A 17,569-nucleotide genomic window follows, 5' to 3' on the forward strand; every position below is an offset into this window, starting at 1 on the left:
CTTATCTTTAATCCCTCCATCTGCCCCTCCCTTGCCTCCTCCTCCTTCAAAATGCACCTACCCAGCAGACTTCTAAGATCCAATAAGCAGAATTTGCTTAATCTGCACAAGCCTGCTCGTCCTCCAGGCAAACACCTACTATCCTTTTCCCTGGCTCACCTCTGGAACTCCCTGCCACCTCTTATTCATACTACAGACAACCAGTCTACCTTTAAGACCCTGCTTCATTCCCATCTCAGAATCCTCTGGGAATGTTCCTGCTCTCATCCCACACGACTCTTCTTTTTTCCCCCATTTCTCACTCTCCTTTGCTTCTCTTCATACTGAGCGTCTCTGACTACGGCCGTCTTTATTTTTCTCGTTTACTCCTACTCTTGCTCTAGTTTTTTTTTCTTATTGTCCCACCCTTCTTGCATTCAACAATTACCACCTCTTATCCCCCTATCCTACTTTAACTCTGCTTAGATTTTATGTAAAATTGTAATGTCAACCCTGTGTTATTTCACATTGTAACAAATCTTAACGGGAATATTCACAAATGGATTTTCTTATTTTAATTGACTTATTTATGTGTGTGTATATAATTTTACCTATTGTTTTTTTAACTGTATTTTCACTGCAATCATGGATGTTTTGTCATGTTGTATAATACCATCATTCTTCAATAGTATTACATAAATGTGTTGTCTTCATATTATATTGTTGTTCATGGAGCTTTTCTGCCTGGGACTCCATTGAAAACGGGCTCTGCTTGGCCCAATGGACTATCCTGGTAAACAAACTGTAAAATAAATAAATTAAATTAGGTAAGAGCAGTCATTCATCATATCATATTTTTTTCTGACCTTATCCATCTCTTTGCTTCATTGAATGTTCTACACCGATGAACTGTTTTAACTTTGCAGCTCACATATATATGAATGTGTGTATTTATAGATCACATATATATGAATGTGTGTATGTGTGTGTGTATATATATATATATATATATATATATATATATATATATATATGCACACACACACACACACACAAAGTGTATGTATATATAAATAACTTACAATGGAGTCATATTGATGACCAGAAATGAAATGTGATAGTCATGTGTAGAATTCCCATAATTTCTCTTCATGTAAATGGAATCCCATTTTTTATAGCAGTAGTATCCCTGCTCAAGACAAATCCCTCCTTCACTTTACTTAAACATCTGTGTCTGTTGTGAATATTCTAATACTGATGTAGTGTCTTTAAGGGAAGCCACTCCAGCAACTATATTTTCACATTTTTTTATTTTTTTTTCATTGTTTCAACCTGTGATACAGAGGATTGTAGGACATGTCCTTTTTCATCTTGGTCATCCATTTTCTCCTTGGTAAGAAATAAGAACATTTGGCAAACTAGCTTGTTGCCTGCATCCCATACAGTAACTGCTGTGGGTTGAAGATGGTCTCTTGGTTGCATGTTCTGCTGTAGTTGGTACAATTGATGTGCCAGGTCTGTGGGTAATACACACACTGAAAACTCTGCTATTGTATGTGCCTGTCTCTAGAATGTCTTTTGGTCAAAGAAAAGGTTACTTGACTTGATGCAGTCTTCTGTAATAGCAAAGTTAATTATTTTTCCTATAAAATACTCTTTGCAGGAGCAAAAAGATAGAAATTCAAAACTGGTTGTTCTCAGAATTAGAATTCCTCAAGGTTCAGGTCTTGGACTTATCTGTTTTCTGTGTTCATAATTAATAGGTTAATAGGTAAGTATTGGGCTAGCTGCCCTTTCAGGCCATCTTAGGCCTAGCCAGTTTCCCTTTTGTGCTTGAAATAACCTATCCCATTCGGTTATTGATTGACCTTCCCTCTCCCATGGTCGATAATTGTGTATTACCCCTGAAGAGAATAACTAGGATCATACCATAGATAATTTGAGGGAACGCAAGCATGGGATAAATAATTTAGGGAGCTGCCTCTGTCCATTAGTAGTACAGGGGGCAGTCCTTGGGTAATTTTCGGTTTCCCATCCAGAGATCTAAGTTGTACTTGATTATGCCCAGGGATGAAATTAGTTTTATGTGGATGGGGAGTCTGTTCCCGAGCAGCGGTATCTTCTGTGAGATATACCCATCCCTCCAAACTATTCTGTTAATGTTGCAGAAGAGGTTTAGACCTGAGTATTTCTGATGCTGTTCAACCTGCTGATGTGCAGTAAATCAATCACTAATGGGTCAGAGTATGCCTTGTATGCCAGACACAAGTCACCTCTTACCAGTCTGTTGGATACTGAGTATAGCGACAGGGCTGTGAGTCAGTCCATGTAGGACATGTTGTTCAGGCCTTGTATCTTTTTAGTAAGATATCTCTGTGGGCATTCCAGTTGTTGCATGTTGTCCAAGATCTTGTCAGACAATCCTATTACCTTGTGTGCTGAAGATCTGCTTTCCTGAAATCAGGCAAGACGGTCTCTGATTTGTAAAAAAAAGAATTTCAGTAAAATTTTACCTTGCTATGCTCATTGTATACTGATAGGTTAACGGTAAATATGAACAACATTATTTGTTGACCTTTGGTATTTCACAAATGCTGAAGGATGCCACGTCAAGGTGGGTTTATGACCATTTAAATATGCCTGTCCTTAACTAACTGTAGTGTAAATACCTAAGGAAGTGGCTAGATGAGACACTTTCTTTTACATATATGGAAGGAAGTGTCAGGAGACCATGAGTTAACTTGCACTGTTAGACTTGTCTAATCTGTTAACACTCAAGCCAGGAAAACAGAGGGCATTAGTCTGACATTTCATAAACTGGAGAATCTTTTATTACTTATCAAAATATTTACACCAGATTACAATAAACATGATTTGTAGATTCGTCATCTGGGCTGGCAGCCAGAGGTATCACTGCTGTTCAGCATGTAAAAAATTTTGAGTCAGTCTCCAGTCACATCCAGGTTGTTATATTTTTAAGAAACTGAGTTCACAGAACTCACCTCAAGGGCTTTTCTTCACTTTCAACGTGAAGCGAAAAGAACCTTGACTTCAGCTTTGAAAGCATATCACTCACAGTTTAGCAGTGATTAGAGTGACCGTCTTAATTCTTTGTAGAGAATTGAGCTTTGCTTTCTCCATATATTACCAGTTACAGAGAGGGGCACAAAACTCTGATAGCTAAATGCGATATGAAAGCTGTTACAGAATTGTTGCTGTCACAGAGTCCTTTGTAGTACATAGAGCCATAACTGCTCCAATGTACCACACGATACAGAAGAAAAAATAAAATGTAGTAGGTTTAAGTGCATTACAGATTTGAAAAGCTGTAACACTGCATTATAAAACATGGCCAGAAATTAAGTACATTTCTGAACTTCTTGTAGCATATTAAACTGTAGTAAACTTTGTCTCGTACAAAAAAATTCTTTAGTGGTTACTGTTAATAGCATGAGATTAGAGCATAACATGAAAGGTGTTTACCAAACTTTTCTTCCTGATTTTGAAGCATAGTTTTGGTGCTACATAATGAAGTATGATCAGGTATCTGATCATAACCAACTTCATATGAGAAATGGATGCCAAGAAATTCACCTTGATCCTGAAGCTTGAGAGTGGAGTCTTTGCATCCATGTCAACAACACATAATAAAAGCTATGAATGGGGAGAAGCTATCACAGTTCTTTGTACTGCATAACGTTTGTGATCATAATTCTTTGTGTTGCATGGAGGTTTATCTTTTTCACGTACTACCAGTTTTACATGCAGATACACCCCCCCACACACACACACTTGCCCAAAATACTTCTGAAGAAAGTTGTAGGTTAAAGTTTCTTTAGGAAACAAAAGAAAGTCTTGTGGAAATGCGGAAAGAGGTTATAAGGAGAAGGTCGTACATCAAGCTCTGGATGAGATATTAGAAAGAAAACCTAAGGGTAGAAATAAAATGAGAAAGAATATTGTTGAAAAAACATTTCTGAGCCTGATGGGGTTGGAGGTAAGGATATGTATTTTGTTTCCAAGTACTCTGTGTTTTCAGAGATAATAAGAGAGGCAATTTTGGATTTATGGTATATTGTGTGTGAAGATGAAAGGGTGTGTAATTTGTTTCCAAAATTTGTTAAATTTTTTTATGGATGTTATGCTGATTTAAAGGAGTTGTTGAATATGGCTCTTACTGATGTTCCTCCGGAGTCTGTTGGTGTATTTGCTTATGGGCATTGTAAGGTCTGTAGTTGTGTTAAGAATATTTTGGGTTGTATCAGTGGTAAAAAGTTTGTTTGTAGAAGTAGATTTAATTGTAACTCATGGTGTAGTTTACATTGTGGGATATAGTTTGCGAAAATATTAAATAGTATATTGGGCAAACAAAAAGCTGTTGAAGTGAGAATTATGGAACATCTGAGGGATATCCACAATAAAAATATGAGGAGCCCAGTTGCTGAACATTTTGTGAACATACATGAGGGTGTAATGTTGCTTCATTTTTCTTCAGTATTTTAGCACAGCTTATCCTGCTGAGAGGGGGAGAAGTTAAGAAGTTAAATGAACTAGAGAGTAAATTTATTCTAAACTATAGGACTTTGTATCCCAGGACCCTCAACCTTGAAGTTAATCTGGTAAATTAGTAAGCTTGTTATAAATGGGCGGCCACGGTGGTGCAGCGGTTAGCGTTGCCGCCTCACAGCAAGAGGTTCTCTGGTTCGATTTTTGGTTGGGGTGCCTTCTGTGTGGAGTCTGCATGTCCTCCCTGTGGTCACGTGGGTTTCCTCCCACATCCCAAAGATATGCTGTAGGTGGATTGGACACTCTAAATTGGCCCTAGGTTTGAGTGTGTGCATGTGTGTGTGCCTTCTGTGGAAGGTTGGACGCCGGGCTGGCAACTCGACTCAGTAAAATTCCACTGCCAATCATGAGCGGACAGGTGATCTGCTGTGGCGACCCCTAACCGGGAAAAGCCGAAAGAAGAAGACCAGTTACTGAAAAAAAAAATGAGTATTAAGTGTTTTTACCAGCTTTTAAACATTTGAAAGATTGAAAAACCATTGACAGTGACAGAGAGCATTCAGAAATGGTGTCTGAATAAAAAATGCTTAAAAAGCTGTTAGACACATTTTATCAACATGTTCATTTTTGCATGGTAGATTGATGTTTTAACAACTTTTAAAAGCTGTTTTAACTTCTGTTGCTGTTCTCTGCTGGCCAGTACTGACTGCTGATACCCCCTCCCATGAGCCTAGAGCTTAACAGTAACTTTATGATTTCAAAAAGGTACTTGTCAAACCTGTGCTTTTGCTGCTATCCGAGTATAATTGAGGAACTCTTTGCAGTACCAAAGGTTTAGTAGCTACCAGTTGCATCTAGAGCCATTTTAATTCTGTCAGTCCTTATCTTTAAACATTTGCATATGGACTTTTGTCCTCCTCTTGCTTGTAAATTGAAAATAAGGTCATGTAACTGACCTGTTAGAATCCAAGGAGTAATGTTTATACTGTTGAAGCCCTTAAGATTTATTTAGATGAACAGGCTTTCATCAAAATCTTTCAGTTGGCTGGAGACAGCTGTCTCCAGACGTCAAAAATATACCTAGAGTTGCAGCATAATTAATAGAATATCTTTTGAGTGTTTGTGAATGCATTTGTGTCAAGGGAAGTCAGAGGTAGTGTGGCTTAGCTCTGCATTTTGGCTATCAGATTGAAAATGTACTGACCTAACTCTGCTACGAGAAGCTTTTATTTTATTTTGTACCTACCAGATCCCCAAGCAGCCCTTTGCCTGTTTTCCTCCCTTCCCCCCAGGGGCCTGCAAGCTTGTGTAACTCTGGATTCCTCCATGGCTCCTTTTTTACAAAGTATCCCAGAGTGTGGCCCTCCACAGCCCCCCCCCCCCAGCCTACTAAAATCAACCTTGGGATATTCTTGCCTCCCCCTATTTTACCTTGAGATGGCTAGCCGTACATGTAGCCAGCATTAGAAGCTGCAGAGGTTCCCCACCAATCTCTCCTAGGTAGAAGGGCTAGCCATCAGATAGTTGACCTTTTCGCCTCTACCTTCTCCTTGCCTAGCCATAGCAGCACCCAGAGACCGTTCTAAAATTGGGTCACAGGTGGAGCATATAGATACCTTACCTCTGTGCCATTTGTCAGTTGCTATGCTTAAATTTATTGGCGTTTTTTAAAACTTACCTAGAAATGAAGTAGCTAGTTTTCTGTGTTTATTATTTAAATGTTTTCATTGTGTGTCTTTTTTTTAAACCATCTTTAGATTATTATATATGAATGAATATATAAATGTTTTCATTGTGTGTCTTTTTTTAAACCATCTTTAGATCATTATATATACTGTTTTGGTTATAGCTGACTTATTTTGCATATTATTCTTTTGTTATATAGTGTAATTAATTTTTCTCAAAATCATGTTTATTTTTGGGCTGCACATATATATCTTCTATACTGTTACATTACGTTTTAAATTGGAACATACTGGCCCAGGTTATGGCAGAAAGAAGTCTGCAGGGTTAGATCACTTACCTGGTTAACTGATGAACTGATTACTGAATGAACAAACATGAGGCACCCTGCTTTTGCTGCTTATTCTAGTAGGTAGCCTGTGTTGCAGGTGGGCATTGCTGATGCATTGTGCTAATTGGATCCATACTAGTGGCTGAGACTGTCAACAGATGCCTTAAGTTCGTAGATGTACTTTATGCAATTAATTTTAATCTAACTTCACATTTTGAAGGTGTGATAACTTCAGCATTGTGACTTGGTGTATTTTTATCTTCTGAGTTTTATTTTACTTTTATTTCAATACAGTTGTACAATTTGGGTTCATTACACTGTTCGTGGCATCTTTCCCACTGGCTCCTCTTCTGGCTTTGTTGAACAATATTCTCGAGATTCGAGTAGATGCCTGGAAATTTACCACCCAGTTTAGACGACCAGTAGCAGCAAAGGCCCACAGCATTGGAGCCTGGCAGGAAATTTTAAATGCAATGGCCATTTTATCTGTGGTAACCAATGTAAGTGTTTTGTGTTCTCTGATTTAATTGTTGGTTTTCTCTCATGTATTTGTTTTTGTAGAAATGTGGATATTGTGACTTCACTGGTAGCTACTGACAGGCATCGCAGAGGTAGTACTTTGTTGTTCTGCATTAAAGAAAATACATTTTGGCAATGATTGGTATTATAATTGGTATGTATGTATTCTGTATGTGGTACCCAGCTGTAATGCTATCCACATTCCTCCCCCACCCCCAATCAAGGAAACCACCATGAAAAACTTTTCAAAAGCAAACTTCATGTTACTTAAGACTGAGGTGGAAAGGTTCACAGCCCCCCATGCTAAAGGACAATGCTGTCCAAGCTGCTGAATCCCTTACAAAGGCACTCTGTGAGCACCTGCAATAATGCATGGATCGTGCTAGCCCAAGCAAAACCAAGACTCACTCCTCCAAGAAAAGGAAACCAATATGGTGGACCCCTGCCATAAACAAGCTATACAATAGGAGGAGGAAACTAGTACAGAAAAGAGTAAAATCCCAAGAAGGAAAGACAATCCCGGATCAGTATCAGCAGGAAACTACGATTCCTCATAAAATCATCCAAGGCTAGCTTCGAAAGAAAAATTGCCAAGGACTCCAAAGATAACCACAAAGCGTTCTTTAGCTATGTCAAGAACCCAAGTGGAAACTCTCAGATCTGCTCTGAGTTCGTGCAGAATGGCACAAAATACACTGAACCAACTGATCTTGCCAACATTCTGGCAGACAGGATTAGTGCAAACTTCACCCCCCTCTCACCCCCTAAAGGGCCCATAACCATACCAGAAGAATGTAGATCCCCGGCAATCACTGACACACAGGTTAAAACAACCCTATCCAAAGCCAAAAACACAGCTTCAATGGGAACGGACGGTGTCCCAGGCTGAACTAACCCCTCACGTAAACACACTGTTCAAACTCAGCCTCTCTACAGGCTACATACCTTTAGAGTGGTGCACAGCAACAGTTATCCTGCTTCACAAAGGTGGAGACACAACGGACCCCGGGAACTATCGCCCTATAAGCCTGACTAGCCTGGTCTGCAAGGCTATGGAGCGCATTATCATGGAACGCATTAACAGAGACATTGGGAACCTCCAAACATTGGACCCTACCCAGTTTGGCTTTGTTAAGGGCAGATCATGCCTCCAAAACCTGGTGGACTTCTTTGAGACAGTTACCAAGGCTTTAGGCGAGGGAAAGGAGGTCCACACAGCCTACCTAGACCTCGCAAAGGCTTTCGACACCATTCCCCATTGTGGTATTATAGACAAACTCACCAGCCTGAACATAAACCTCTACGTCACAAGATGGATTGCCAATTGGCTCACAGATAGAACCCACACGGTGAGAGTTGCAGGCTCTAGGTCCGACTTTAAACCGGTTACAAGTGGCATCCTTCAGGTCTCAGTCCTGGGACCCCTCCATTTCGGTATCTACTTCTCAGAGGTATAGGCAAACACAGGAGGACTATGGCTGACCAAGTTCGCAGACGACTGCAAACTGGGGGCCATAATTGACTCTCCGGCTGATACAGACATCCTCCAGAAGGGTCTCACTGAGACAGATACCTGGTGTCAAAATCATGGCTTCAAGCTAAATGCCAAAAAGTGCATAGTCATCCTCTTTGGAAAAAACAAAGTACCTGCAAACTACCACATACATGGTAGTCCCCTAAATACAGAAAATGTAATAAGGGATCTGGGGACCCAAGTAGATAGTAATCTCTACTTTGATAATCATATTGCCAAGGTGGTTAGAAAATCCTTCTATGTGGCCCACCTAATCACAAAAGGGTTCGCATCTAGAACAAAAGAGGTTATTGTGCCCCTCTGCTCATCAGCCCTATCATAGAATACAATGCCCCATTTGGGATGTACCTTACAAGACACTTGCAACAGCTGGAAAGACCACAGAAGTACCTCATCAAGAGGATTACTGGCCTCAAACAGATGCCCTATGCAGCCCAACTGAAGAAACTCCAGCTGTACTCTGTTGTATACTGCTTACTCAATGGTGAGCTCTGCCTGACATACAAGGCCATTGTCCAACCCAGAATTGATTGACATGCTGCACCAAAAAAAAAAAAAGCAAATCCCAGAGAGCCACACACTGTAGGGATCTAAACCTCACCACAACGATAAATAGGACGTGCTGGAGGGATAGATTCCTGACCTAGAGACTCCCCATGCTTTGGAACAGGATTCCAATCTACATTAGGCAGAGCCCCTCACTAGCACTCTTCAGGAGAAACCTTGACGAGTGGATGGGAAACAGAAAATTTATCCCGGGGATCACTGCAGTGGCTCTGCTGGACAGAGGCACAGGGAACTAATGGCTCTGCTGGACAGAGGCACAGGGAACTAATCTAAGGGGGCGGTGAAAGCCAACACATTCTGGCTAGGCTTATAGATGCCCTCGGGCAGATAGCCTAGTACTTACCTATGAACCTTTATATGTTTTAGCAATGCAAAATTTATTTTTAAAAACAATCCCTAAACGTTATTTAACAACCAAATCCAGTTAAGGTTAGTAGGTCAAATACGAGTTTCACAGTAGTAAGTAGATAAATATATGTCCATGTGTAAATGCATTACAGAGCTGAATAAGAATGTAATTAATATGTTACTTTGTGAACAGGAAGTGAAACTGTAGGTATAGAAAGCTTTTAGAATAGGATTTAATATTATAACTGAATGCAGTATGTTGTGCCTTCAGCAAATAAATTGCAAGTATATACATTAAATGTTTTTGTCCCAGTCAAAGGGGCATGCTTAAACAAAAAACAATAAGAAAAAGACCTTACGCTTCTGCCTCAGTTTAATTTTCTCATTTGTTAACCATGTAAGTGAACCCACCTCTGACTTTATTCAGTCATAACCAGGGCCACAATTGCTATGGTAAATCCAATGCAAATGAACAATTCAGAGAAATCAAACCACCAGCACATTTTTGGTAGGAAACAGGAGAAAACTGGAGTTGACATCAGTCTCCTTGTTCCCATTTTGGACCTGGGGTTTGGGATGTCTTATCAGCAGAGACCATCAGCTAGAGTCAGTGTATACAGAACTGACTGGTGTCCCTGCCACGTTCATTCTTCCATACTACAAAACAACTGTCACCAACTTAGAGTGTACAGTCCACATGTCTTTGGAATGTGGGAGGAAACCAGAGCATCTGGAGAAGGGAGAACAGAAGGCACTTCAGCCAAGAATTAAAAAAAAGGACCTTTTTCTGTGAAGTGACAATGCTACCTGCTGTGCCACTATAGAAACTGGACTTCCTATAGAAAACACATGCATACCCAGAGAGAACATGCAGGCTCCCCACATGTGATGACCAGAAGCCAGGACTGAATTGTGTGTTCAGGAGATGTGAGGTAGAGATGTTAACCACTGAACAGCCAAATACAGGGAACAGCTTGATAAACCATATGTTAGTCAGTCATTCCATAAAACAGCTGTAGGTATTCACTAGGTTGTCCAGTATATGCACTCTTCAGCATTTTGTAATTCATCAGCCTTCAGTTATTGGCACCTTGTATTTTTGCGTTATATAATAGCAGCTGATCTAATATCAAGGAATCCTTCTTACTAGATCTACAGTAGAGTTCATTCTAGCTGCCACATGGCAGCAGAGGGATAAGGCCCTTAGTGCACCCCCAGATGGCCAATGTTTGACTGGCGGAAAGGGTGCTGGAAAGACTGCATGAAGGATATAGTGAGCATCTGAAGTTGGCTTGCTCATGCTGGGGGGTGGGAGGAAACCTAGGCTCACTGCAGTAACAGTGCTAGAGTCTGGCCTGCTGTTTGCTGTAAGTTGTATATCTCTTGGTCCTGAGATTGTACATGTGCAGAAGCTTGCATACAGAGTACCTCTAGAAGGCAGCAATTGCAGAACAAACAAGCTTGCCATGGGAGGAGGGAGGCTGCAGAACGATAGAGCACACTCCCTCGTAGCAGTATAGCACTGCAGCAGTGTCCACGATCTCCTCACTGGCCCTAGTTTTGGGTCAGGTTGAGCTTGGAAGGTGGTTAAATCACGTCTGGCAGACCTGGCAAGTGAGAAGAGTTGGTAGCAGGTGATGGTCACCAGTAGGAAGTTAAAACAACTGTAAAGTTCATGCTGCCTGCCATACAGGCTTTGGCACAGGTTTTCTTGGAAGTTCTCCTTTCAGGTGCACTTTCCCAGTGCCAGGAATACATCAAGATGTCATTTCCTAACCATAAAAGTACTTTTAACATTCAGGCCCAGCAAGACTTTCTTTCCACCTACACCTTTCAGATCTCAATACTGATTTAAGTTGGTGAATAGTATTCTCACTGTGGCTGTCATATTACGATTTGTACCGGAATTGTTTCATTTGTCTTGAGGGAGGGGAACACAGTGAAAATTGCTAACATAATTGTTGTGCACAGACTGCAGATGGTAAGCATCTTTCCTACATTGGGTACCAGGACAATGACAGTGGTTGAAAGTTCTTCATGTGGTAAATGGTAAGTGGGTCCCATGGGCAGCTGGAAGCCTGGTACTCCTAAAGAGTCACTGCAGAAATGACATTTCAGGTTCTAGAGATGTTGAGCACATAACAGTTCTCCATGTCTGTGATTGTTGACCTGGAGGAGGTACAGCCCTGTCTGCCATCCTGGATGTGCATTCTAGATTGTAGGCACTGTCTAGCACCTAGCTGCTGGTTAGAACTTGAGTGGCTTGCCTGATCCTGGAAAGTGGACTTGTAAGGTCAACTATCCTTTGGTTAGAAGTACTCAAAGCCAAGGAGTCTTTTCCACACTCTCCCCTTGCACTCAGCAGAGGCTCTTGGCCTTGATCAAAGGAGGGTGCTGGGTTATACTGTGCCAAAGCTTGCGTTTTAGGGACTGCATATCAAACAGATGTTGGTGGGAATATAAAGCATAGGTACAAGACCTTGTGTTTAAGGAATGTGACCTGATGTCAGTGCCAGACCCAGTGCAAGCATCTCCCATGGCATTTTTGATTTCATTAGTCAGGTGTGTGTTGCCCAAAAAGTTTTACATGTTTGTTAAATCCTTTTCCCGGTTTTTGCATCTGTGGATGAGCATGCATCTGATGCAGAAACAGTGGGCTTCTCTTTCTCAATGTGTTGTAATCGAGTGTGACCATGGTACCACTCGACTGACAAGGACAAAAAGTCCCCTCTCCCTTGTAGATTCTGTTTGGATGATCCATCTGTTGGAGACCCCTTGAGGCTGATGTAGTCTGTACGTTTTGGCATGTGAAGACTATTCAAGCTCACCAGAAATGTCTGAGCGGTTATCTGGGGAGGGAGGAGGAAGAGTCCTGATTCACTTCCATACGATCATTGTAATGTGAATGCACCCTGATCCTACTGCTATGGCTCCCCAAAGGTTCAGCATGCTTTAAAAGCCCCCCGCTCCACCTTAATAAAAGCATGCTACCCATAACTGTTACCCCAGTCCTATACACACTACCATAGAAAAACTTTCTGCAACACTATCACTGTTCCAATTGTCTGAAATTAGATTTTTTTTTTTTTTTTAATTAAGATGTTTTTTTTTTAATGGACTGATTCTTTTCCTTTTGTGATCTATTGTTTTTTGAAAGTTCAGGGTTTTGATGTTATGATTGTTTGAAAAATTCTACCAGAAACATTGGTGTTCTCATTGGGATTGGGTATGCATCAGTGTTCAGCTTTGAGTGTGCTGCCGTCTGTGATGGACTACATTAGCGTACAGGTCAGAGGATACAGATCAGCAATGCTGCAGTATGCAGACAACGTGTTATAGGTAGACACTGAACTAAAACTTCTTCTAATGATAAGAGAATGGAATGCAAAGCTGAAGGCACAATGAATGTAACAGCATACAGTTAAGACCATTTTAATGGCATCAAATGAGAGAAATCATAAGCCAAGAACTGAGATAGAAGGGAAAATAATGGAACAGGTTAACTGCTTCAAGTATCTGGGTGGGGTAGTTTCGGGAGGGGAGTCTGAATGAAATGGTCAAAGCTAGAATCAGAGGAGCTGCAGCCAACTGGCACAGATTGTTATGGGTAGTGGGTGACAGAAGAATGCCAAAGATGCTACAAAGTAAGATGAACAAAACAGTGGTGCAGCTAGTACTATGGTATGGCACAACAACCTGGGCAGTAAAGGCAGAGTAGTTGGCAAGGTAGAGATGTAGGCGAAGTGCTTGGGATGTGTGATAGGAGTCACACTGGGGCACAGAAGAAGAAAATGACATCAGAACAGAAGCCCAAATCGCTTCAGTTGCAGAGAATGTCAAAGAGAACAGATTGCAGTGATTCGAGCACCTTGCAGAAAAGATGACAATCTGGCGAAGAAGATTTGGGCCAGAGAGGAAACAAGGGCATCCAGCAAAGGGATGGATTGTGTGAGAGAAGACCTGTGATAGTCAGGCATGACCGTCAGTGAAGGTAGGAGAGTGTCATTGAATTGAGAGAGATGGTGATATTTGATGCAACACCCTGATCCTGTGTAGAAAATGGGGAGAAAGGGGGGGTTGTTGATTGATATGTTGGGATCAGTTATTTTTGTTTGGATTCTTTGATTTTGATCAGTTACCATAGGTGAAATGCATTGCCAGGCAGGATTCATTTAGGATAAGTCATTAGTGTTGATTGTTCATAGGTTCATAGATATGTACTAGGCTAATGGCCCTAGAGCCTTTACAAGCCTAGCCCATAGAAGTGCCCTGGCATCGTGCCACCCGACGTTAGTTCCCACTGTCTCTGTCAGCAACATCTTGAGTTATACAATACTTATAAATACAAGCTAGAAAAGGCCAAATTTGTGAGTGTTGATGTAGGAGAAATGTTCTAGTACCATTGGGTTTGAAAGCTGTTTGTATAGACGTGGTAGTCAGATTTGGTCTTTTCTAGCATGTATTTATAAGTATTGTATAACTCAATATGTTGCTGAGCAGTGGGTGTGTTGGAAGACTTGAAGGATTCCCGAATAATAGTATCCATTTCTTTTAGAATTTTTTTCAGATCACACAGTGAACATACATTTTTAAAGGGAGCAGAATATGATGCAGCAATTAATGTGTGGTTTTGGTATTGTTGGTTGAGTAGAGGTCTGACCACTCGACACAAACAAGGTGATTTAATCAAATGACTTTGGTTTTTGGATGTGAGCAACCACTGGAAAAGATTGGAGAAGTTGTAGGATATTTAAATGACCAGAAAGAGAGAGAGAGCAATAATGTATAATGATGTTTGGGAGAGTATCTAGAGATGTACACCTGTAGAGAGAAGGCAGTTAGAAAAAGATCCAATGGAGAGGTTTTGGAGCAGATGAGATGGAAACTTGACTGTTAAACCATGCAGAGTGGAAATATGTGGAAGTTTAACTTATGTGGAGTGGGTAAAGTCAAGTAATGTTTAGGTTCTAAAGTAAATAGAAATTTGGTTTATATATCTGTTTATCGAGATATGGAAGAAATGAGGAAAATATTTCTAAAGATGAAAGAGAAAGAATAGAGACAGTGGTTATTTAGAGGGAGATGTGTGCAGAGTTTGTTTTACGGTCCTGTGTAAAGGCTGCATTTGCCTGTGACTACTGTCCAGCTGTTCTGCTTGCAAGGAGTTGCTTACTAATTATCTACCTAGAAGCTTCTTCAGAGATTTTCAGCAAGATACCATTGCGCTTTTCTTTCTCAACTGCCTTTGTCATTTACTTACCCTGCTTTACATATAACGCTGTCCCCTTGTCCTGTTCTAAGTTTCCCTTTCAGAAGTTTGAAGGTCCTGCCTCCTCTATGAATGTCTGGTTCAAATATGGCCATCGCATCATTCTCTATTACTCAAGTAATGCTTGTTGCTCACGTGTGTGTGTTTGTGTGTGTGTGTGAGAGAGAGAGAGATTGTTTTCATTGATAGCACCACTTCTGGTTTGCTTTTTTCTATCTCCTTTATTCTATATTTTCTGTCTCCCATCTCAAAGCATCTTATCTTGAATGTTTAAAGCAGGCACTCAACTAACATATTTTGCAAATTGGAATTATACTAGAGAACTTTAAGAATAGTCTATAGAGGTGCAGATGCCAGTCTGTTGTTTTACAGGCACTGATTAGATGACTTTTAAAATAGTGTTCAGGCCATCTGCAGCACACATGGGGAGGGGACATCCATTTGAGATTGTACATTCAGGGGTGTAGACAGTTTTTTTCAGTTTGTACTTTTAAGGCTTGGTACTTTTTTCCCCTTTACCCCCTCTGGGTATTTTCGTAGTTACCATTGTTGGTACAACCTTTAAAAAAAAAAAAAAAAAAAACCCCTCCTTTGTTTTTCTTACTTGTGTGTGTGTGTGTGTGTGTGTGTGTGTGTGTGTGTGTGTGTGTGTGTGTGTGTGTGTGTGTGAGTTTTCGCTGTACATGCTTTTTTCTTCTATTTAAATGTCAGAAAAGCTTAAGGGAACAACTGGATTCAAGCAGTGTGAGGAATGTGGCAGAAGGATGCCCAACTCTGACCCCTTTCCACCTTTTCCCCCTAATTTTCCCCAGTTTTTGTAGAAAGCCCAACAGTTGAGAAGCAAAGTGATCCTCATTGTACCTTATTGGGCCCATCAAGTCTGGTTCCCCTTTGTTTGGCCTCATCTAGTTCATCGTCCTTCGACTCTGGATCCAACTCCAGACCTATTGTCTCATCCGCAGGGACTGGTCAATCCAAACCTACAAAATCTCAAGCTTGACTGCTTGGTACCTCCACTTCCAGTAATTGCTAAGCAGAATAATCTGTCTTCCCCAATACAAAAGATACTTCTGGCTTCTCATAAACCATCTACCAGGAAACTTTACCTTAGTAAATGGAACAGATTTGTGCGTTGGTCTCGCAGAGAAAGGATTGACCCAGTTTCAGCCTCGATTGATAAGGTATTAGAATATTTATCAACTTTATTCCAATTGGGAGCCTCAGCTTCTGCTATTAGAGTTCATTTAGCTGCTATTTCAAATTTTCATAATGGCTTAGATGACCTTCCCTTAATGTCTCATCACCTCTGCAAAACATTACTAAAGGGCGATTTACATTTGAAACCACCTTTTGAAGAACCAATCGAACCTTGGAATTTAAAGCAAGTCTTGCAAAGTGTGGTCCGTCAGCCCTTTGACCCAGCAGCCACGTGTGATATCAAATTTTTATCTTGAAAGACCCCATTCCTGGTAGCCATCATGTCATCCAGGAGAATATCAGAATTGCAGGCTTTGTGTGTGAAACGTCCATATATCATTTTTCACAGAGAGAGTATCACTTAGAACTAATCCCTCCTTTCTGCCTAAAGTAGTATCAGACTCCAATATTAATCAGTCTGTAGATCTGCCAGTTTTCTTCCTGAACTTCTCAAACAAAGGAGAATATTGTTTGCATTTGTTGGATGTGCACATACCATTACGTTTTTACTTAGAACGAAATTGTTTAGGAATCGGACCAGTTGTTCCTGTCTTTTTCAGGTACTCAACTGTGCAAACCAGTTTCCAAAGTTACTTCATTGAAATGGTTGAGAGATTGCATCACCATTGTTTATGACCAAAACAAGCTGAACCTATCAACCAAGGTCAAGGCTCATTCTGCCAGATCAGTTTCCACTTCAGTAGCCTTTTATTCTAGAGCCTCTATGGATGACCTTTGTGCAGCGATCACCTGGGCTACCCCTCATACCATTATCATTCATTACAAATTAGGCATGGTCTCCTGGGGAAGAGCATCCTTTGGCTCAATGGTGCTCAGGAATTTCCTTCCATAGTGCTTCCCAGGACATAAACTAGCTAGGGACTCTGTCCCAACAGTCAAGAATGAATGAAGATTGACATCAGATAAAGAAGTTATGTTCTTAGTACAATGTTCCATCTGTGCTGTCACTCTTCATTCATTTTTGACATCCCACCCTCATACCCCCTGCAGAGACTTCTGGAGGTTCGGAACTAGTTGCTCCACCTTTTTTTTCTTTCTATGGGCAAAACTCTATCTGAGGCGAAGGGAATCCGAGGCACTATGAGTGGCCTTAGCTTGAGAGTTTTTGGCTGGTGCGAGCTTGATACAACAGCCGAGCCGGTTCCGAGGATGGAACCAAGACGCAATAGTCAAGAATGAATGCAGATTGACAACACTCATTTCGGAGGGATATGAAATCTGAAACTCAAATGTCTGTCATTATTTTATGACTTCGGTCCACAGTGGTTTATCAGAAAACCGCAAATTTTGGGAAACGGACCAAAGATATAAGGCAAAAATCTGGACATACTGCGATTAATGGTATGTGAACGAGGTGCACACACTGACAAAATACAGTGACTTGCTCTGCCTCGTACTCCATAGAAGCATTATGCCAGCAATGCCTCCTCAAAAATGAAAAATATAGGCTACTTCTCACATTATGGATGGAGGAATCCACAACCAGTCACCAGATTAAGTCACTCGCTCAATGTGATGATCAGTATGGAACTCCAACTCTGACTTCAGGCAGCTTCCAGCAACTTATGAAAGGGAAGAACCAATTGGCTGTAGCTGTATTAACGGGAATTAAGCA

General features: G+C 40.9%; 1 protein-coding gene across 4 annotated transcripts in view; it reads left to right on the top strand.

Moving 5' to 3' along the window:
- ANO5 (anoctamin 5) overlaps positions 1 to 17,569 on the top strand; it is a 1,890,652-nt gene that overhangs the window by 1,728,477 nt on the left and 144,606 nt on the right. For all 4 annotated transcript variants that reach the window (XM_044082599.1, XM_044082600.1, XM_044082601.1 and 1 more), the window contains one exon: positions 6,794 to 6,999. In XM_044082599.1, the coding sequence (XP_043938534.1) occupies positions 6,794 to 6,999 (206 nt within the window). The remainder of the gene's footprint in view (positions 1 to 6,793; positions 7,000 to 17,569) is intronic.

The sequence above is a fragment of the Protopterus annectens genome, chromosome 9.part0 (genome assembly GCF_019279795.1).
Source record: "Protopterus annectens isolate FY-2018-M chromosome 9.part0, PAN1.0, whole genome shotgun sequence".
In the NCBI taxonomy this organism is placed as follows: domain Eukaryota; kingdom Metazoa; phylum Chordata; order Ceratodontiformes; family Protopteridae; genus Protopterus; species Protopterus annectens.